Below are 16,971 nucleotides of genomic sequence, written 5' to 3'. Positions count from 1 at the left end.
CTACTAGCTATCAGTATACTATGTTTAACACTTTGGCTACTAAGACGATGCAGAGGTTGTATGATTGGAGAGTGTCACTAATATACTGTTACTTGTGATCTCTGGGTGCTGATTGAGTTATATTAATACTAACTGAGCTAGAGTATACAATGTTAACACTTGGCTACCAAGCGAATGCGAGGTTGTATATTTTGATGTGTCAATAATCACTTTCCGTGACCTTTATTTGCGAACTTTTAACTATTGTATTTAATTTTATAATTTGCATTTTATTAATTGCAGATATACAATAACGTATCATTCAAGCAAATGGAGACAGCATAACAACCAAAGGCAAAGAAGGAGAGAGTCTTTTTTGGATTTAGTTGACAATAATGAGTTGGGTAAACCTTCGATGGATTTGGTAAGAACCATTTGCACAGAACATGATTAATGACAATTATATCTTTATATAATATTACTATTCCTTGTTGTGCCGTGTGTGTTCACTGAAACACACTCCTAAAACGTTTGGACAGATTGTAATGAAAATAGTTTTGTTGTCTTCATTTGGATTCAAGAATGGTTTAGATTTACTAATTTAAAGCAGTTACAAATTAAATTTTAGAAACTAAAAATTTTCAAAGTGGCTTGCACAATATAAACTGCAATTATGAGATAGTGACATATATTAAATACCGCAACACTATTTGAAGACGCTAAGTTAATTATGTATATTTTTCTTTAAAATAAATTTCAGGTTTTGAACTTAAAGCTTTAGTGTTTAGACCACTTTATAATAAAGAGTATTTTTTATAATTTTTTGTGATGGTTCGCGAGGACACCTCTGCCTACAAAAAATTTTAAAATGTCCATAATTCAATTTATAAATATGAGCAGTAATGACCATCATGGAGTAATTTTCATTATTTAATTAAACGTTACTTAAATTATTGTGGGTTTTAAAAATAAACCTTGATTTTTTGTCATACCTTACATATTGATGATATTTTTTTGGTTACAATAACTCAAAACTTGTATCTATATAAACTAATCCTAATAATATAATAAATGAGAAAATGCCTTTTGTTTGTTTTGCTTTCCCACACATAAACTATTCAACCGATTGCGCTGAAGATTTGACCATGGACATTCTTAGGGTCCCTGGGATGAATAAAGGAGGACCTTTTCTTATTTGGAAAATCCCCCCCCCCCCTCCGTGCTACACACCATTGGTCTTTAAAGTAGCGACCAAATCCCACCTTGGGAGTTTACATCTCTAAAGTTAATTAATTACAAGGTTAATTCTAACATGTAATTCAACTATATCCATTATTTACTATTTTCAACTTAGTTTACATTTATAGTGATATACAAATTTTATTTTAACTGATTGTAGATTTTCCTGCGGTTAAAGTAAATTACTTATCTATCCTTACAAAATTTCCCCAAAACACAAGATAGTGCCAGAAATTGACACTGAACACTCTTTGAAGCAGTCGGCAAGACTACTAGATGAAAGTTCACTGTGCCTTTTGAACTAATTCCAGCTCAAAATGTTCTAAAATATTAGCTATATTTTTCCATGAATAAAGAATCAAATGCGAGAGTGTTATAGTTAATATACTTTTAGCTCTACATTTTTTATCAAATAATGTTATTATCTAACAAGAGTAAATTAGAATGGTCCATAAAAATAAACTCTTTTTGACGTATTTTCTGGACCGTGGCAACAAGACAAATTCAACATTGGCGTCTGAAATAATAATTCACTTGCAACCAGCAATGGACATACATGTGTCAACCTCCTACTAAACTGTGCGGTGCTAAGGAAGCTGGTAAACTGCCTAGCAGTGCAGATATGATACAATGCTGTCTAACCTTCACTTTTAAAAGACTGTTAAGAAACCTAAATTACTTGTCTTTTGACAAATGTAGGGTCCTCAGAGCTGTGTATGTAATAAGACATTTTTCTTGATCAGTAAAAGAGGCAAGACTCAGTCAAATTGACACAGAAACCGCAAATATAAAAAGACATCAAAGTGAAGTTACAATTACCATAAAATCTATATTATATAAAAGAGGAAAGTCCGTGTTAGTTTACACTATTTATAACTACAAGAACGGGCTGAACCGATTTTGGCTGAAAATTGGTTAGGGAGGTAGACTAAGGACTGGGGAGATAGGTACATGAGGAATACATTTTTAATTTCCCAGTTTCCCGATTCAGGATTCCGCCCCACTGGTCTCTAAAAAAAGTTATGGGGGCGGGGGGAAATTAGCCCGTAAGAAAATGGACATTGCAGCAAACATATGTTATTAAGTGAAAGAGCGCCTATGGACAAATTTAATCAGCTTGTTCTTTGGTAAAATCAATATATAATGCGACAAGCAAATATGTTTATAATAATTTAATTACTGAATTTTAAATTTCTTTACTATTTATAGTTTGTAAAGCTATAAAGTAAGCTTTAGAGAATCAGCAAATTTTGTTTTCAACTGTTTCTAGCAATCGACTGTATTAAGCATAGACTTTTTAAACTATCCAGATAATATCAATTCAAAATCTTACGTATAAAAAATTCACCTTTAACTGCAATATGTTTTCTAATATAAACCGATGCTCGTTGCTTGATCAGAAGAGCAATGCAGATATCAAGAATTACTATCATATGTTTGGCTACATATATAAAGAATGTTATAAAACCTACCTTGCAACTCCGGTGCATACCATATTCTCATCGATCGATAGACAACATAAGCAAGCTTCAATAATGGCATCAGTGAGGGTAGGCGTATATATGAGTATAAAATAATTTCGATCCAGAAGCTGGATACACCGGCGCAATAAGCCTAAAATTAAAAACCATACGCAATTTGCGTTTGTAACATATGCGAAGCTCATAATACATTAGACTGTAATAATATGTACCTAATATTATGGCCCTATTTTCGTTTTCAAAATTACATTTGAGCGCCATCATTTTATTAGACATCGTATGTGTGCAAATGAATTCGACTTTTGACTCCTGTCCACGCTGGGCTAATATAGTTCAATTGTATACAAAAATCATAGAATATTAGAGAAAAATTCCAGTTATTTCACAAGTGCATATTGAGACTGTTTTAAAATTTAAATCTTTAAATAGTTCATGAGCTTGGAGTATCTTTCAGTGACTATTTATCTCAGAAGGGTAACAAAAGGACGTTCAAAAGAAATAGCCTCCTATGTCCCAATTTTTCTGCAGGAAATTGTGTGCGAAGCCGTGGGTAACTGGGTATCTGGTTGTAATTGGTATTTTATTGAAAATCAAGAGTTTTCGTTATAAAATACTACGAATGTACTGACGAACTAGCTGTTACCCACGGCTAATCGCGCATAATTGCTTTTACTAAGTAATATAAGGACTTTTCTAAAGATTGTGTGTGAAGCCGCGGGTAACAGCTAGTATACACTGTTTAACATATTTTCTTGATCGCGGGAAGAAGGCCAAACTCAACATTAGCATTGGAAATATAATACACTCATAAGCCGTAGATAACTGCTTGTGCATATATTTATATATATGATTTATTTTTATCAATCACTTTCTCTAACTAAAGCTAAAATATATGTTTACCTGTTGAAGGTGCATGTGAAGGAACCCTGACTTGTTCGACGTGTCACTGTATCCTCAAGCAGGATGTTTTCGACAAAATACCCAATCCACCTAATACTGAGGAGAACGATATGCCTCGACCTGGCATTTGGGGTAACTGATACGTAAGTGAATGTATTTGAAATTCTAAAATGTGAATAATCCAGCAATCTACAGTATGTTTAAAGGTGTGATCTAAAAGCAGAATGTTTTTTTAGCAAAATAAAACATTTATGATATTAATGTTATATAATTAATATTATATATTAATGATTTTTTAGCATTTTATTATGAATTTTCTTTAGGTAGAAAATTTTCTTACCAATTATTAAAATACATATGATCAGATCGTCAATTAGGATTATACTATCATGAGCAAACATTATAAAAAACTAATGTTTAGTACATCCTTGTTTTCAAAATATAATTATAAAGAATACAATATATCATATTGTAATCTAGAACACTAGCACTATTTAAAAATGAAATTTCAATACAAAATATTTCCCTCATCTGTCTCTTTGTCTTCAGCTTTGCATCTACCATCTTGCAATTCCTGTTATCTTATCTAGTGTTTAAAATTTAATCAATTTTATTTGAACCTTATTACTTTATTCTGCCTCTTCCAAACCCTTTTCTCGCATCATATTTGAATCTCATGTTATATGTCAACTACCCTCTATGGATGCACTTACTTACCTGTGTCTCTGTTTAATATATCAAATTTGCTAAATAATACATTATAAAAGTGATTTGATATTATTTTCTCTAATCGTTTGGATCGATTCAAAGTATCGATTGCACATTGTCATTGAAAAGTTACACAAGTAATACAAATAGTTGGATGGTGAAGTTTCTAAAAGTATAACTAAGATAAAATTCATCTTTATATTACAAAGCCTGAAAAGGATAATATGGTGTAACAATGAATCATTGCATGGGTTGGGATGTTTAAATATTTTAAATTGATTAGTTACTGTTTTATTTATAGTTTGAAAAACTATCTTTCAACATTTCATGTATACTGTAATAAGCTTTTTTTCTGAAGAGTTTTTTAATACCCTTCCGAAAATTATTAATTTTAAGCTCTTTTTACTATAAAGGTAAAAAAAATCACAAAAACAAAATAGATTGTGCTGATTTTTGTATTAGTCAAAGGTGTTTGGATTTTATGAAATAAGTTAAAGAATTTAAAATATATATATAATGGTAATGTGATTATTTGAGATTTTTTAAATAGCGGTCAGCAGATCTCTCTAGTTTGTACTAACCAATTGCTCTTGAACAGCCTTTTGGGCTATAAATACTTTTTCAAATTTAGGAGATGGATCCCAAAGTACAATATCATATATCAGAATCAATTGTTTATAGGTAAAGTATACAATTTTCCATGTAGATAATATAGATACTGAATCTGCTAATATTTTCATTGCAAGACTAAAAGAGCTTAGTTTAGTTTTACTAATTATTTAATATGAAATTTCCAGTTTGCTTTTTTTATATGTTCAACTCATAAAAACGTATGTTAATCAACTAGGCTAAACATGTTACATTTCAAGACATTATTATTATTTAATAAATTGTATTAATATTAATAAATTTAATTATTGTAATTAAATGAATTACATTGATTTGGTTTGATTTAATAACAGTCTACCATTAATAATTTTTTTAGGGTTCTTACGATTTATTCTTCCATACTAGTTGTCTAGTATTACTAGAAAATAAAATGAAATTCGTATTTGGAAAGTCAATTGATAAATTATTAATGACAGTAAAAATTAAAAGTTCAACAAGTTTTTGAGGTCACTAATAACAATTTGTCATCCTTATTTACTCTGAACATCAAGCTCTCTTTTAAACATTGGCCCATGTAGCTTTCCATTTATTTTTTGCATTAGAATACATAACTTGATTTGCCATAATTTTATGAGCTTTAGCTACACCTTTTTAATAATATTCTTTACATACTTTATAAATTTAAATATAAATAATTAAATCTTGACTTGTTTTGCTAATAATATATGAAATTGATGTTTTCCTTTATGAGGAATCCTTTAATCTTTGTTATTCAATTTTTAGCTTTATCTGACTTGACAATTTTTAAAGGTAAAGATTCGTTCATACAAAGCAAAAAGATTTTCTCAATGACAATTTACTTAGTTCCCATTATGAACCAAGTACACAATTTAAATGGTTTGATTTCAATAAAGGATTCCTCAAAAACAAATTGTTCATTTAAGATGGAAAGATCAGATCTATGAATTATATCTAAATTAGTTTTGGGTAGAATACAAGACCCTCCTTTAGAATCATCCATAAAAAATCCATCAGCTAATTTAAAACTATTTTTTTTGTTTAGATAGTTTTGGTTAGGTCTATTAATGTTGTGCTCATTGAGACGTATCACTTGAACAGCAAAAGTGCAATTTGTTTAAAAACAACTCCAGTTTGGAAAATTTATTTTTACACCCTGAATGTTGTAGTGAAGGAATCTTACTAACAATCTTTGTAGTACTTATTGCTCAATATTACTTTCTTTTTTTTAAATTTTGCTTTGATGTATATAATATTTACTATTGTATAAACTAGGACTACATCCCTTCTATCTTTCTCCTCAGTTCCCTCCCACCCTTCCCCTTTCATCATATTGTTCCTTGATTGTCTTATATTTATAATAGTAAGAACATATTTTTTACCCAAATATTCCCTCAGGTCCAGACTTGGCTGTCAGATCAGATTATCAAAGGACTTGGATGGTACAGAGGTGACACTTCCGGCGACAGTCAATGACGCAAGAGCCAGTCAATGACAGCTTTTACAGGTTCTAATCTATGACTAAACCAAATACGGTGGTGTGAGATGCACAGTATGTACGCATTAAAAGTGAGATTATTTGAAATTACCAAGAAGCAGGGTAATATTTACAATGTATTCTCAAACCAAGTTAAGTTTTTGGAATTTCTTAAATATGTACTTAAAAAAAATCCAAAGACGATTGTTATAATTTGTTTAGAGAAATTTAAGTTTTTAAGTTTCAGAATTTATAAACAGTTTTTATTGTAAGATTTATTTAAATAATGTTATACTTAGTAGGTAAGGAACAAATTCTGTTAAAAATCACATTCTGTTTGTAGTAATATAAATATATATATTTTATAAATATACTGTGTTTTAACTAATGTCCCAGTAAAAGCTGGACTTATAAATTTCTTTCTGTTTACTAAGCTTCATCTTCTTGTTATTTAACGTTTTGAATGTTAAATACCATCTTTTTTGTTATGAAAAAGATGCAAGTTATTACCATAAAATATTTTTTATAACGCCCTATTATTGAGCCAACAAGAATTAAAAAATTTATTATACACTGTATGAATAAAAAATGCGCAGAGGCTTCTTACAACAATAAAAGAAAAAGACTGTGCAATCCTTTAATACTTCGACGAATTTCGTTTTCAAGAAGGATATATATATATATATATTTGACATATTAGTGTTAATTTACAACTATGCACCATTTTTCCAGAATTATAATTTTAAAGTAACCTCAAAACCATCAATCAAAATATAAATTAACCATCATTAGCTCACTTAATATTATTTATACATCTGAAAGTCTTGGGTTGGAAAATCAATTTGGTTGAAATCTTATAAGATACAAAACCTTATATTTTCTGATTAGCAAACACAGATTTAGCCCGGAAAAGCTTCGTGTTTAAGAAATCCATAATTATATTTCTCAAAAATCTTTAAAAAGCTAATAGTAAATATGTGTGAAATATCAAAATTATACATTTGGCCTGATTCTTATCAGAAGTAAAAATCATTGAATGTCTCTTTCAAACCAGTTACATTGTCTCTACTCTGAACGGGTCATCTAATTGCAGAAATTGAGGATATTTCTTTCAAAAACTAAATAACTGTTTGTTCAAAATGATAGCTGGAAGCTCATATATAATAATGTAAACAGAGTTCCATTCTAGCAAACGAAAGCAAAAGTAATTCCATTTGCCATAATCATAAAATAAACTGTCTGAAACATGCATTAATAAATTTTGTCGCTAACATGGAAGTGAATGATAATGGTACTGTAGATGCTCATTTTATGATTGTATGGTGTAATTGGCATAAAAATCACCCCAGGAAAAATAAAAAACCACAATAGGAATGTTAATGATGAAAACTAAGAAAGATTACATAAATATTAATTAATTTGCATAAGGCCTATAATTTACCTTACACAAATATAATAGTTTTATGAACATTTATCAGCGCTTCTTTAATCGTAGTTTTCCCTTGCAAAAACAGGAAAAAATAAAGCCCATTCAAAAACCCTATTGGGTGTATAATGAAGTTTGACAATATGAAAGTTTACATAATTGAACATCTGACATTGACCAACTATTTTGTTAAAATAACACAGGAAAAATGGTGTCCTTATATATTACATTTAAGGTCTCTCCACATAAGTTTTTTCCATAAAATTTCTTATAAATAAAACAGCAATTTCTTCGTATATTGCAGCCTTTAATTGTTCGTGTGAATGAGGTTTACGACAGTAACCTTAGAAATTTCAAGTGACTCCATAAGAAGAAGTCGCAAGGTGATAGATTCTGGCGTGTATGCAGGAAAGCCAATGTCGTGATCAGTGAGCATTTTTCAACAACTTCCATAAATGAATTACTCGTACGTGCTACAGCTCCATCCTGTTAACCAAATAATTTTAAACCATATTTATGCTGTATTGATTCTCAAGGCCTTAGGTTTTGGCTGCAGAAATATGTGTAGCATTTTCACATAATGTTTGAGAATTAACTGTGACTATTGCACCACTCCCCAACAAAATAAGGTCCAGCGATACCAATTTTTTAGACCCCAGACCGACACTGTAATTTTAAGGTTGCTGTGGTTTTTTATGAATTTCTTGTGGGTTGTTAGCTACACAAAAGTGGCCAATTCTGCTTGTTTACAGATCTATTCAAATGGAGTGAGATTCATCACATTAAAACAGCATTTTTATTTGTAACGACCTCAAACATTCACTAAAACAAATTCTTTGTTGATCATAATCCATGTTGCACGGTCCACTGCGCCGTTGCTACTTAAAGCTATATCCTACAAAATGGAGGCGGTCACTGACAGCTCCTGTCCAGTGATACTACCCTACTCAAATCCATGTGTTCTTTTTGCACCACCTGTATAACATTTAGTATATTGTAAAGACAGTGGTAAAAAATGTATCTGCTCTATCTTTTATGGATTTTTGTTTTAGAAAGCTTTAATCTAAGTTTTACACTTTTACCCAATTTAATTGCTGCTACCGGTCTTGCAGAGGCCTGAAATAAATAATTCGTCAATGGATTAAAGTTTTTAACTGTATTTATATACACGAATAAACAGTTAATTCATTGTAGCTAATAAAATGTAGCTTGTAAAAGTTGAATAAATGAGAAGTTTAACTGAATATAATGAAATCAATTACATATTAATAGCTAGGTAAACAGTTTTATAAAATAAATTTCCTCGTATATTTAAAAAATAATGTGTATTTCATATTTACAATTTATTACTAAATATAATATAAATGGCTCTGTAATATAAACCAGTAAAAAACTGTTATAAAATTTAACATGTATAAAATATTTTATTACCATATCACGTTTTATCACAATTATTCTCCAAATTTACCTTAAATACTAAATTGGCTAAGTATATTCCATTCTTACAAAGAATACTTATATTCCTTTATGGAAATAGCAGCCCAAGTTTTAATACATTCTCATATATTTGTAATCACTACTATATTTTCCTTTCACTCTAGTACATATCAAGTAGCCATTGGCACTGTTAGAAATAATTTATTGGGTGGGACAAACTAATCCAGATTACCTAGGATGAAAAGTCAACTTCTAAGCCGGTTAAAACTTTACAGTGGAGCCTACACTGTGTACTGGAAAAACCGATGTATCACTTATGTGTCTGAGCAACCGTGTCCAGGGGCTGCACATCACTTACCGCAAATGTTGAGATACTGGGATGGAAGGGTGCATTGACTAGGTCCAGTCTACTGCGGAGGATGACTGTTGGAGTGAGTGGAACTCCCTTACTTAGTATTGCATTGTCCCCTGCCCACTTTGGTTGGAGAGCCTGGACCAGAGCTGGTCTCCCCTTCTTCCAAGGTGACATGACTGAGTGTTCACCATTCCTCCTAAGGGGATCTCGACAGGAGGTGGTCCAATACCTTACCCATCCTGAATATCCTGTCACCCTGGAAGTAAGTGCAAAGGACCTTTCAGGACTAAGTGCAATGAGAGGTTTCTCAGCTTCTTGTCCTAAGAGAACAAAAAAGGCACGAAAATATGCCTGTGTCACATTTCTATTTGTCTGTTCCCCCATGACCCGAATCTGTGTTGAGTAGTGTACCGGTATCTAAAAACAAAAAAAACATGCATTAATGCCTACGTCAGATTTTCCCTAAATTTAGTTCTTTGTAATTTTTTATGAAAAATTATGTAAAATTACAAAAAATATACATAATATGTTCGATTACGTTTGTTTTGAATTTTTTAAATTGCAAATTAATATGCAAGCAACCATTAAATTTCTTTATTTCTCTCCTTTGAAACACTAAATTCAGCACTTTTGAAAAATAATACTGTCAGTTTTATCTTTATTAGTAACATACTTTGCAAATTTAATGAGAAAGAAATGTTTTTTAGAAAATGTATTACTATCTGGAAAACGTTTGAAAGTGTAAGTTTTCTAAATATTGCTACTACTTACATGGTAACTCCTGCTGAGACGAAGGTAAGGTTTCAGGACTGCCATGAACTGCAGACAGGGACTCACTTCGTAGTCTCTCCTCTAGTCCCATGACAGCATGTGCCAGCTCCGTCAGAACTTCCATGAGTGAAATACCTGGTCTCCTTCCAGCATGGCCCATGCCTTGCGGATCTGTTTGTCCTGCAAGGCCTGTCGCTTCTTGCGTGTGCACTTCACCGTTGAGCCACTGTTTAGCCGTGACACATCTGCAGCTGCGTCGCGTTGGATCATTTGTAGGCCCCCTGAAGAAAATCCATTTTTTTTTTGTAGATTGAAAAACAACAGTCTAGGTATCAGAGATCAGTTAGGTAACCAGAATTTAAGAAAAACTTCAAAGATTATTGGGCCCCTTTGGCTTCTGTACATATAAAACTAAATATTTTGCAAGCTTTACTTTTTCATTCAAAATTTGAATTTACTGTCAATGAAAGGGAGGAGTGCAGAAAATGTTTTTTATTCCTAACATTGCCCTCACACTTATAGTAAATTCCTCTAACATTAAACAACATGTTACAGGAAAAAACAAACTATAATTTACATAAAATGTAAACTATGTATATATTAAACTAATGTGATACTTTAAATTACGCGTTGTAGTAAAATAAAGTGATATTATAATCAACACATGCATTAAACAAAAAAACCAACTGAAGAATTTTTGCTTCAGTTCATGCAACAATCTAAAAAATGGTTGCTTTTAAAACAGTTGTATCATAACTGCTGACCGATAAGAATTAACGAAGGTAATCAAACAATATTAATCATGATAGGCTTTTGTTTCGTACAAATAACATTACTAAAAAATGTTGTATACCATATGTAAAAATAAAACAAGTTTTATTCTAATTTTTTGAAAACGGTCAGTTATGTTTTATATAATATGAAATGAAAGGTCACAATTTTGTCTTTTCATTAATACATGATATGTTAAGGTGTAATATAGCCTTAAAGATTAAATCATTGAGTTAAATTCCAGAATCGCAGGTGGCTGCTAGTTCTGGCCTGAAAAATAACAATCCAACTGTTCACTATGACATAAGTTAAGATTATGCCATTTTCCACACTAAATGAATTGGTTTCTTAAATTGAATACTTAAATTATATTTTAAACCACTCAACTTTTTTTCACTCTTACAACTTTAGTCTGTACTTGTCAAGATTGCTGTGTATTGATGTCTCCTTCACACACTACATAGCAACCTGTCGTTTTGATTTTTAATGTAATTATTACACTCTTCATCTTTTTATTTTCTCTTAATACAACTTCCTTAATTGGATACAATTGTTGGCAAGAAAGTTGTGTAGCCTCAAATGTCAGTCAATGCCTTTTGTTTTCTTTTGATGGTGATTTGGAACATTATCAAAGACAATGGAAACTGATATTTCTAATGGTGTTATGATTATGATGATATTTCTTGCTTTAAAGAACTTATAAGTGCATATTGCTATTTACCAACAACTTCAATCAAGTTTCCCTATCGGACTGTTGATTGCCACTGTTGGTCAAGGCTCACATACGGAAATATATTTAGGAATTTAGTCTCAAAGCAACACCTTAAATCTCAGACCACCAGTTGCAGACTCACCTGTAAACTCCCAGATGGAAAGGCTCGCCTCTCTATCCTCTGGAGCTGGAAGTAGAAAGCCTCAAGAGCGTTGGTGGTGCGTGCAACTGATTGTACACAGAGCAAGTGTCCGGCCCTAAACCGCCGTGAGCCAAAAAGCACGCATGTACTCGAATAGTGGGCGGAACTGTGACTGGAGTTTCGTGGAGCACTGTATACTGCCACACTAGGTCTAACCCCTCACCCATGAGATGGGCCGGCAGCAGCACCAGTGCCATCAACATCCGCAGTACAGTTCGTGCACTGACGCTGTGCTTCGTCAGCTCCGTCATGTTCTCACTTATGTGCTTATGGTACACCGCCTACAAAATTCAACACATATTTAAATATTGCTATTTAAAAAATAATTTCTCACAGCAGTAAGGCAGATTTTATATTTATAATTTACATACTAGAATAATTTCTTTGATCAATATTTGTAGTTAGCTTACAGACCGGCATTAAGTTGTCATGTATCATGGATAAAGCTACCATTAATTTTATTTTTGACTTAAATTATAACTTTGATAACATTTTTCACACTCAACAAAAACAAAAGTAGTCCTCAAACAATTTTTTGAAGATTAATTTAATTTTATACTATTTTTTATGTTATCATTATATTTTTTATAAGATTTGACCCTAATATCATGACAGCATTCTATAGTACACATTTTATATATGAAATGTTATGAACAAAGTAAAAAGCCAGCGACATATTCCATTGTACCTTCATGCTATCAATAAGAAGATGCTTAAACAACCTAACACCTCCCACTACAATTATTGTCTCCATCTCGTCACCATACATGAGTTTTCAAGATTTCTCAAACATTGAACAGGGAACTTACTTGGACAAAGTGGAAGAAGCATCCAACAACAGTGGCATGGGGCCAGGTAAAAGCAGCAGCTTTCATCATCCCACTGTCGTAGTCCGAGAGTATTGTGTGGACAGAGGCTCTGGAGCCGGGGCAGACATTGGTCACCACCTCACACAGCACACCTCGGTAACAAGCCTCGGTCTTGCGAGATATCAGGGCATACATCACCGGGAAGAACTAGAACAACATTTTAAAATGTCTCAGGAGATACAGTTTTGAAAACTAACTAAAAGAGCTAACTAGTTTTCAAGAAAATATAAAGTAAACAAAAATCACTGTCTTTTAATCTAAAAAAACACATTGTCGTAGCCCCAACATTAACAACGTAAAACAGCATCTTTATCCCATCACTCCATGAACAACAAATCCATAATATAAACAAATCAGTACATTTTAATGAGTGTCTTACTAACAAGAAAATGTTGATTAATTAAGGCAGATCAACTTGGTTTTTTAAAACCTCCAATAGGGGTGTCAATGCGTACTCTAAACTAGACAGCGCTTTTACCTCAGAGCATTTCTTAAATGATTGGGGAAAAAATAAATCCCCAGAAGCTTGGTAGTTCTTGAGTTTATATCAGCATATTAGAAAGAAAAAAACAACATCACCAAATAGCGGATTTTGATTGATGTAATCTCCTTGTAGCCAAAGAATCCTCAAATTTGAATGTTCAAAGTAAATGGGCACCTTAATGTTGGTTACATAAAATCTAAAGACTGACAAGTCTCCCGAACTGTAAATCCGTTACTGAAACTTTGGGAGGTTGCCGATGGGCCGAGAGCGGACTCTAAGTCGTTGGACTTTGGGTTATGAGTTAGAAAATAGCGACCAGGTTCAAAAGGCCTGTCCTGTAAACCGGTTGCACATTGTTATCAGTTACCATCAACTCCTCGTTACTGTAATAGACTCTGTCCCCGTTAGTTCTGTGTTGACTAAAAGGGGGAAATCTCGCACAAGCTCAGTGGCCCATGGAGGACGGACAGATTAAGGCTTAAAAGGTGGGATCGGTCTCTTGCTATGAAAGAAAAGTAATTGAAAAAAAGTTAACTTTAAAAAAAGGCCATCTTTGATCATTTGGACGTTTGGTGTTACCCTTAAGTTCTATTACCATTGAGCATGTTGAGTGTGGCCGACGCTTTTCCATGTGCTTGCTGTTTTTATGTAGCAGCTACTTATTGATTCAGCTCAGGATACAGCCGCTTTAACTCTTAACAGTATTTACGGTTACAATGGACGAATGACCTACATGACCCATGTGCAGCACATTGCACAGTGAACAGCTGGTAGGACCCTTTAGTTGCAAAACCATAATGTCCTCATTACGTCGTCTTTGGGACCGTCACCACAGAGACCCCACGCGTTGTTAGGTGGAGGTGTTGTTTTCCATCAAGGAACGCTCAGCGTTCGGACAGATGAAGATAACAGCCTTCAGTCAGTCGCTTATTGCGTTCTCAATCAACTTGTGGAAAAAACGGACGACGCTTGACTCCTCAATAGTCCTTGGCCCACATGTTCTCCTTCTTCCTGACTGAGAATGTTAGCATAGTCAGTGAGATCTTGTGGGTTGGGTGAGTTTGTACCTGCTTGGTCCTATACATCGAGTTTGATTTGAAATGCATTTATATGAGGACAAATTCTTGCAGCGTTCTGATACCTGACAACATATTATTTAGTAAAGTAGAATTTAATAGAATAATGAAATTAAAGAAGTTTTTTTATTAAACCTGATCAAAGATAAGGAGATTTGTAGAAATAAACACAATTTTTTGTAAAGAATTAACATTATGAATAATTCAGCGACCAGCGGGACATTACTCTTAATCCTCATGAAACAATGGAAACATTTTTTCCCAACAAATTTTTGAATTTCTATAGTTCAAACCAAAAACCCAACAGATATGTGGCAAATATAAAAAATACCATAAACTTTCCTCAAGCCAAAAACCTCTTCAGGACACTTGTGCCCCCCCCATGCACAAAACTAACCAAGACCATGATAAGTATAACAAATAAACAACATTTTCTGGACAGATTATCACATATAAATCCACTTTCAGCAAGGACATTTTCTGCGACCTACTGAAAAGTGAAAAAAGTGTATCCAAAATACTATACAATGGTGAAACCACCAGTACAGGCTTAACCTATAGGTCCAATTACACCTTATCTTAATATTTTCAAAAATAATAGAGTAAGTAGTTCTGAAAATCTCTTTACATCAGTTTTTACAAAGGAAAGGCCAAACTTCCATTTGTTCTGATAATAATTCACAGAAACATTATAATTGGACCAACTAGAAGAAGGGGAAAAACAAAGTAACAAGCATATTTAAGGATTTTTAGCTGTCTCAGTTATTAATGAGCTAAACAAAGGTTGAAAGCCCTAAGCATAACAGGGACATTTTGAAAGAAAATGGTTTTCATGGTTACATGATAGGTGAAACAGCTTATTGAGATACCAGTCCATAAATAATAAAAACCAAGTATAAAACAAAATTAAACATGAACTCATTAGTTTAACATCAAGGAGTTTCCGCAAAGAAGTTCTAGTGGGCCCATATTGTACGTTGTTACTGAATACACGAAACCTTCCAAGCTGATCACACGGTTCCTGCCTTGATAGTAATGTATGCAGACGACAATACCTATCACACCTGGCATAATAGGATCCAAGAAATTACAAATTACTAACCCTACTAAAATTACAAAAGCTGTACGTATTGCACAACAAATAGAACTAGTTCTTAACAAAAAGAAAACAGTCCAGCTAAAAACCTTCACTACCAAAAACAAAAATAACCCTATCAGGGAGAGAGTAAAAAAAAAGAAGCATTTACATAAAATATCTTGGAATTCCTATCCTGTACCTGGAGAGCCCACATAAAACCTATCTCTGTAAAAAGCTCTCCTTCAATTAATTCTATGGTCAATAAGAAATTAAAATATAGATGGTCTGGAAGTAACAAAAAACAACATATTTTATTGTTATTTGAATCACATAATGGAATAGCCAAGTGTATCGCCAACTGGGAAGCGCTACAGTTATGCCAATATGTTAGATAATTAATGGTAAAATAGAAGAGCGCAATCATATACAAGAATCTCTTCACAACAGATCGTTTCAAGATGCCCTTCAAAGAACTAAAGATCATTATTAGGTCCTCTTGAAGAGAGCATGTGCATCGTGATTATCGAGTAATATTCATTTTTAGATGTTCAAGTCATCAGCACAGAGTAGGGGAGCTTTGTTTTGTCAAACTGCAATATTGTAGATATATACAGGGTGTATATTATGTCTGGAAACACCCAAATATATCCTTTAAAAATTTAAATATAAATTTGAAACCTCTTACAATCGTGATAGAGATTGGGCATCTACTTTTTGGAACAATGTTTTGTTATGTCACACCAACGGGGGACGTCCTGCCGAGGGTATCGTGAATATTCTTAATGGAAGCCTATACCTTGTGATACATAATTTTAACGGTAATAGCTTACTGAATTGAATGCCACAAACCGCATCTCAAAGGAATTATTCTATCAGAAAATAGAGCATTTTTAGTATTGAAAATTTACTGATGTTCAACAATGTAATTTTAACATGGTTCTTGCCACAAAATGTGTTACACTAATTTTTTAGCATTTTTTTAAATGTTCAATTAAATAAAACAAAAATTTCATTTTAAGCTGGTTCTATTAGCACAAATTTGCCAGTTTTTATTACAGTACAATTATGGAAATACTTATGTTATTGGTTTCTTATTACAAATAAAAAATAATGTATGCTGTTAGAAAAGTCTTACAACAAACGTTTTACCTGCATTTGGTGTCAAAGCAATTGTTCGAACTGTGTTCCTTCTACGGTTTGACAATGAGCCAATCTTGTGTAAAATGATTCGACAGAGTTGCCTAACATTTCTTCAGTTATCAAAGCAATCTCCTCTATAATCCTGTTTCTTAGGTCTTCCAAATTATGAGGCTTTCTTCTATAAACATTGGATTTTAAATGACCCCATAGGAAATAATCGATTGGTGACAAATCCGGAG

General features: G+C 32.6%; 1 protein-coding gene across 1 annotated transcript; it reads left to right on the top strand.

Annotated features, from left to right (window-relative positions):
- Positions 1–282: 282 nt before the first annotated feature.
- On the top strand, positions 283–6,701 carry LOC124371037 (adrenodoxin-like protein 2, mitochondrial; the record flags this gene model as incomplete). The annotated part of the gene is given in 7 exon segments (XM_046829345.1): positions 283–298; positions 300–353; positions 356–385; positions 388–403; positions 3,609–3,712; positions 3,714–3,742; positions 6,333–6,701. Coding segments are annotated over 7 exon segments (346 nt in total), but the record flags the coding sequence as incomplete, so codon positions are not given.
- Positions 6,702–16,971: the final 10,270 nt, after the last annotated feature.

The sequence above is a fragment of the Homalodisca vitripennis genome, unplaced genomic scaffold (assembly GCF_021130785.1).
Source record: "Homalodisca vitripennis isolate AUS2020 unplaced genomic scaffold, UT_GWSS_2.1 ScUCBcl_864;HRSCAF=3743, whole genome shotgun sequence".
In the NCBI taxonomy this organism is placed as follows: Eukaryota; Metazoa; Arthropoda; class Insecta; order Hemiptera; family Cicadellidae; genus Homalodisca; species Homalodisca vitripennis.
Note: the sequence above shows the minus strand (reverse complement) of the source record. Positions and strands in the feature narration are given on the sequence as shown.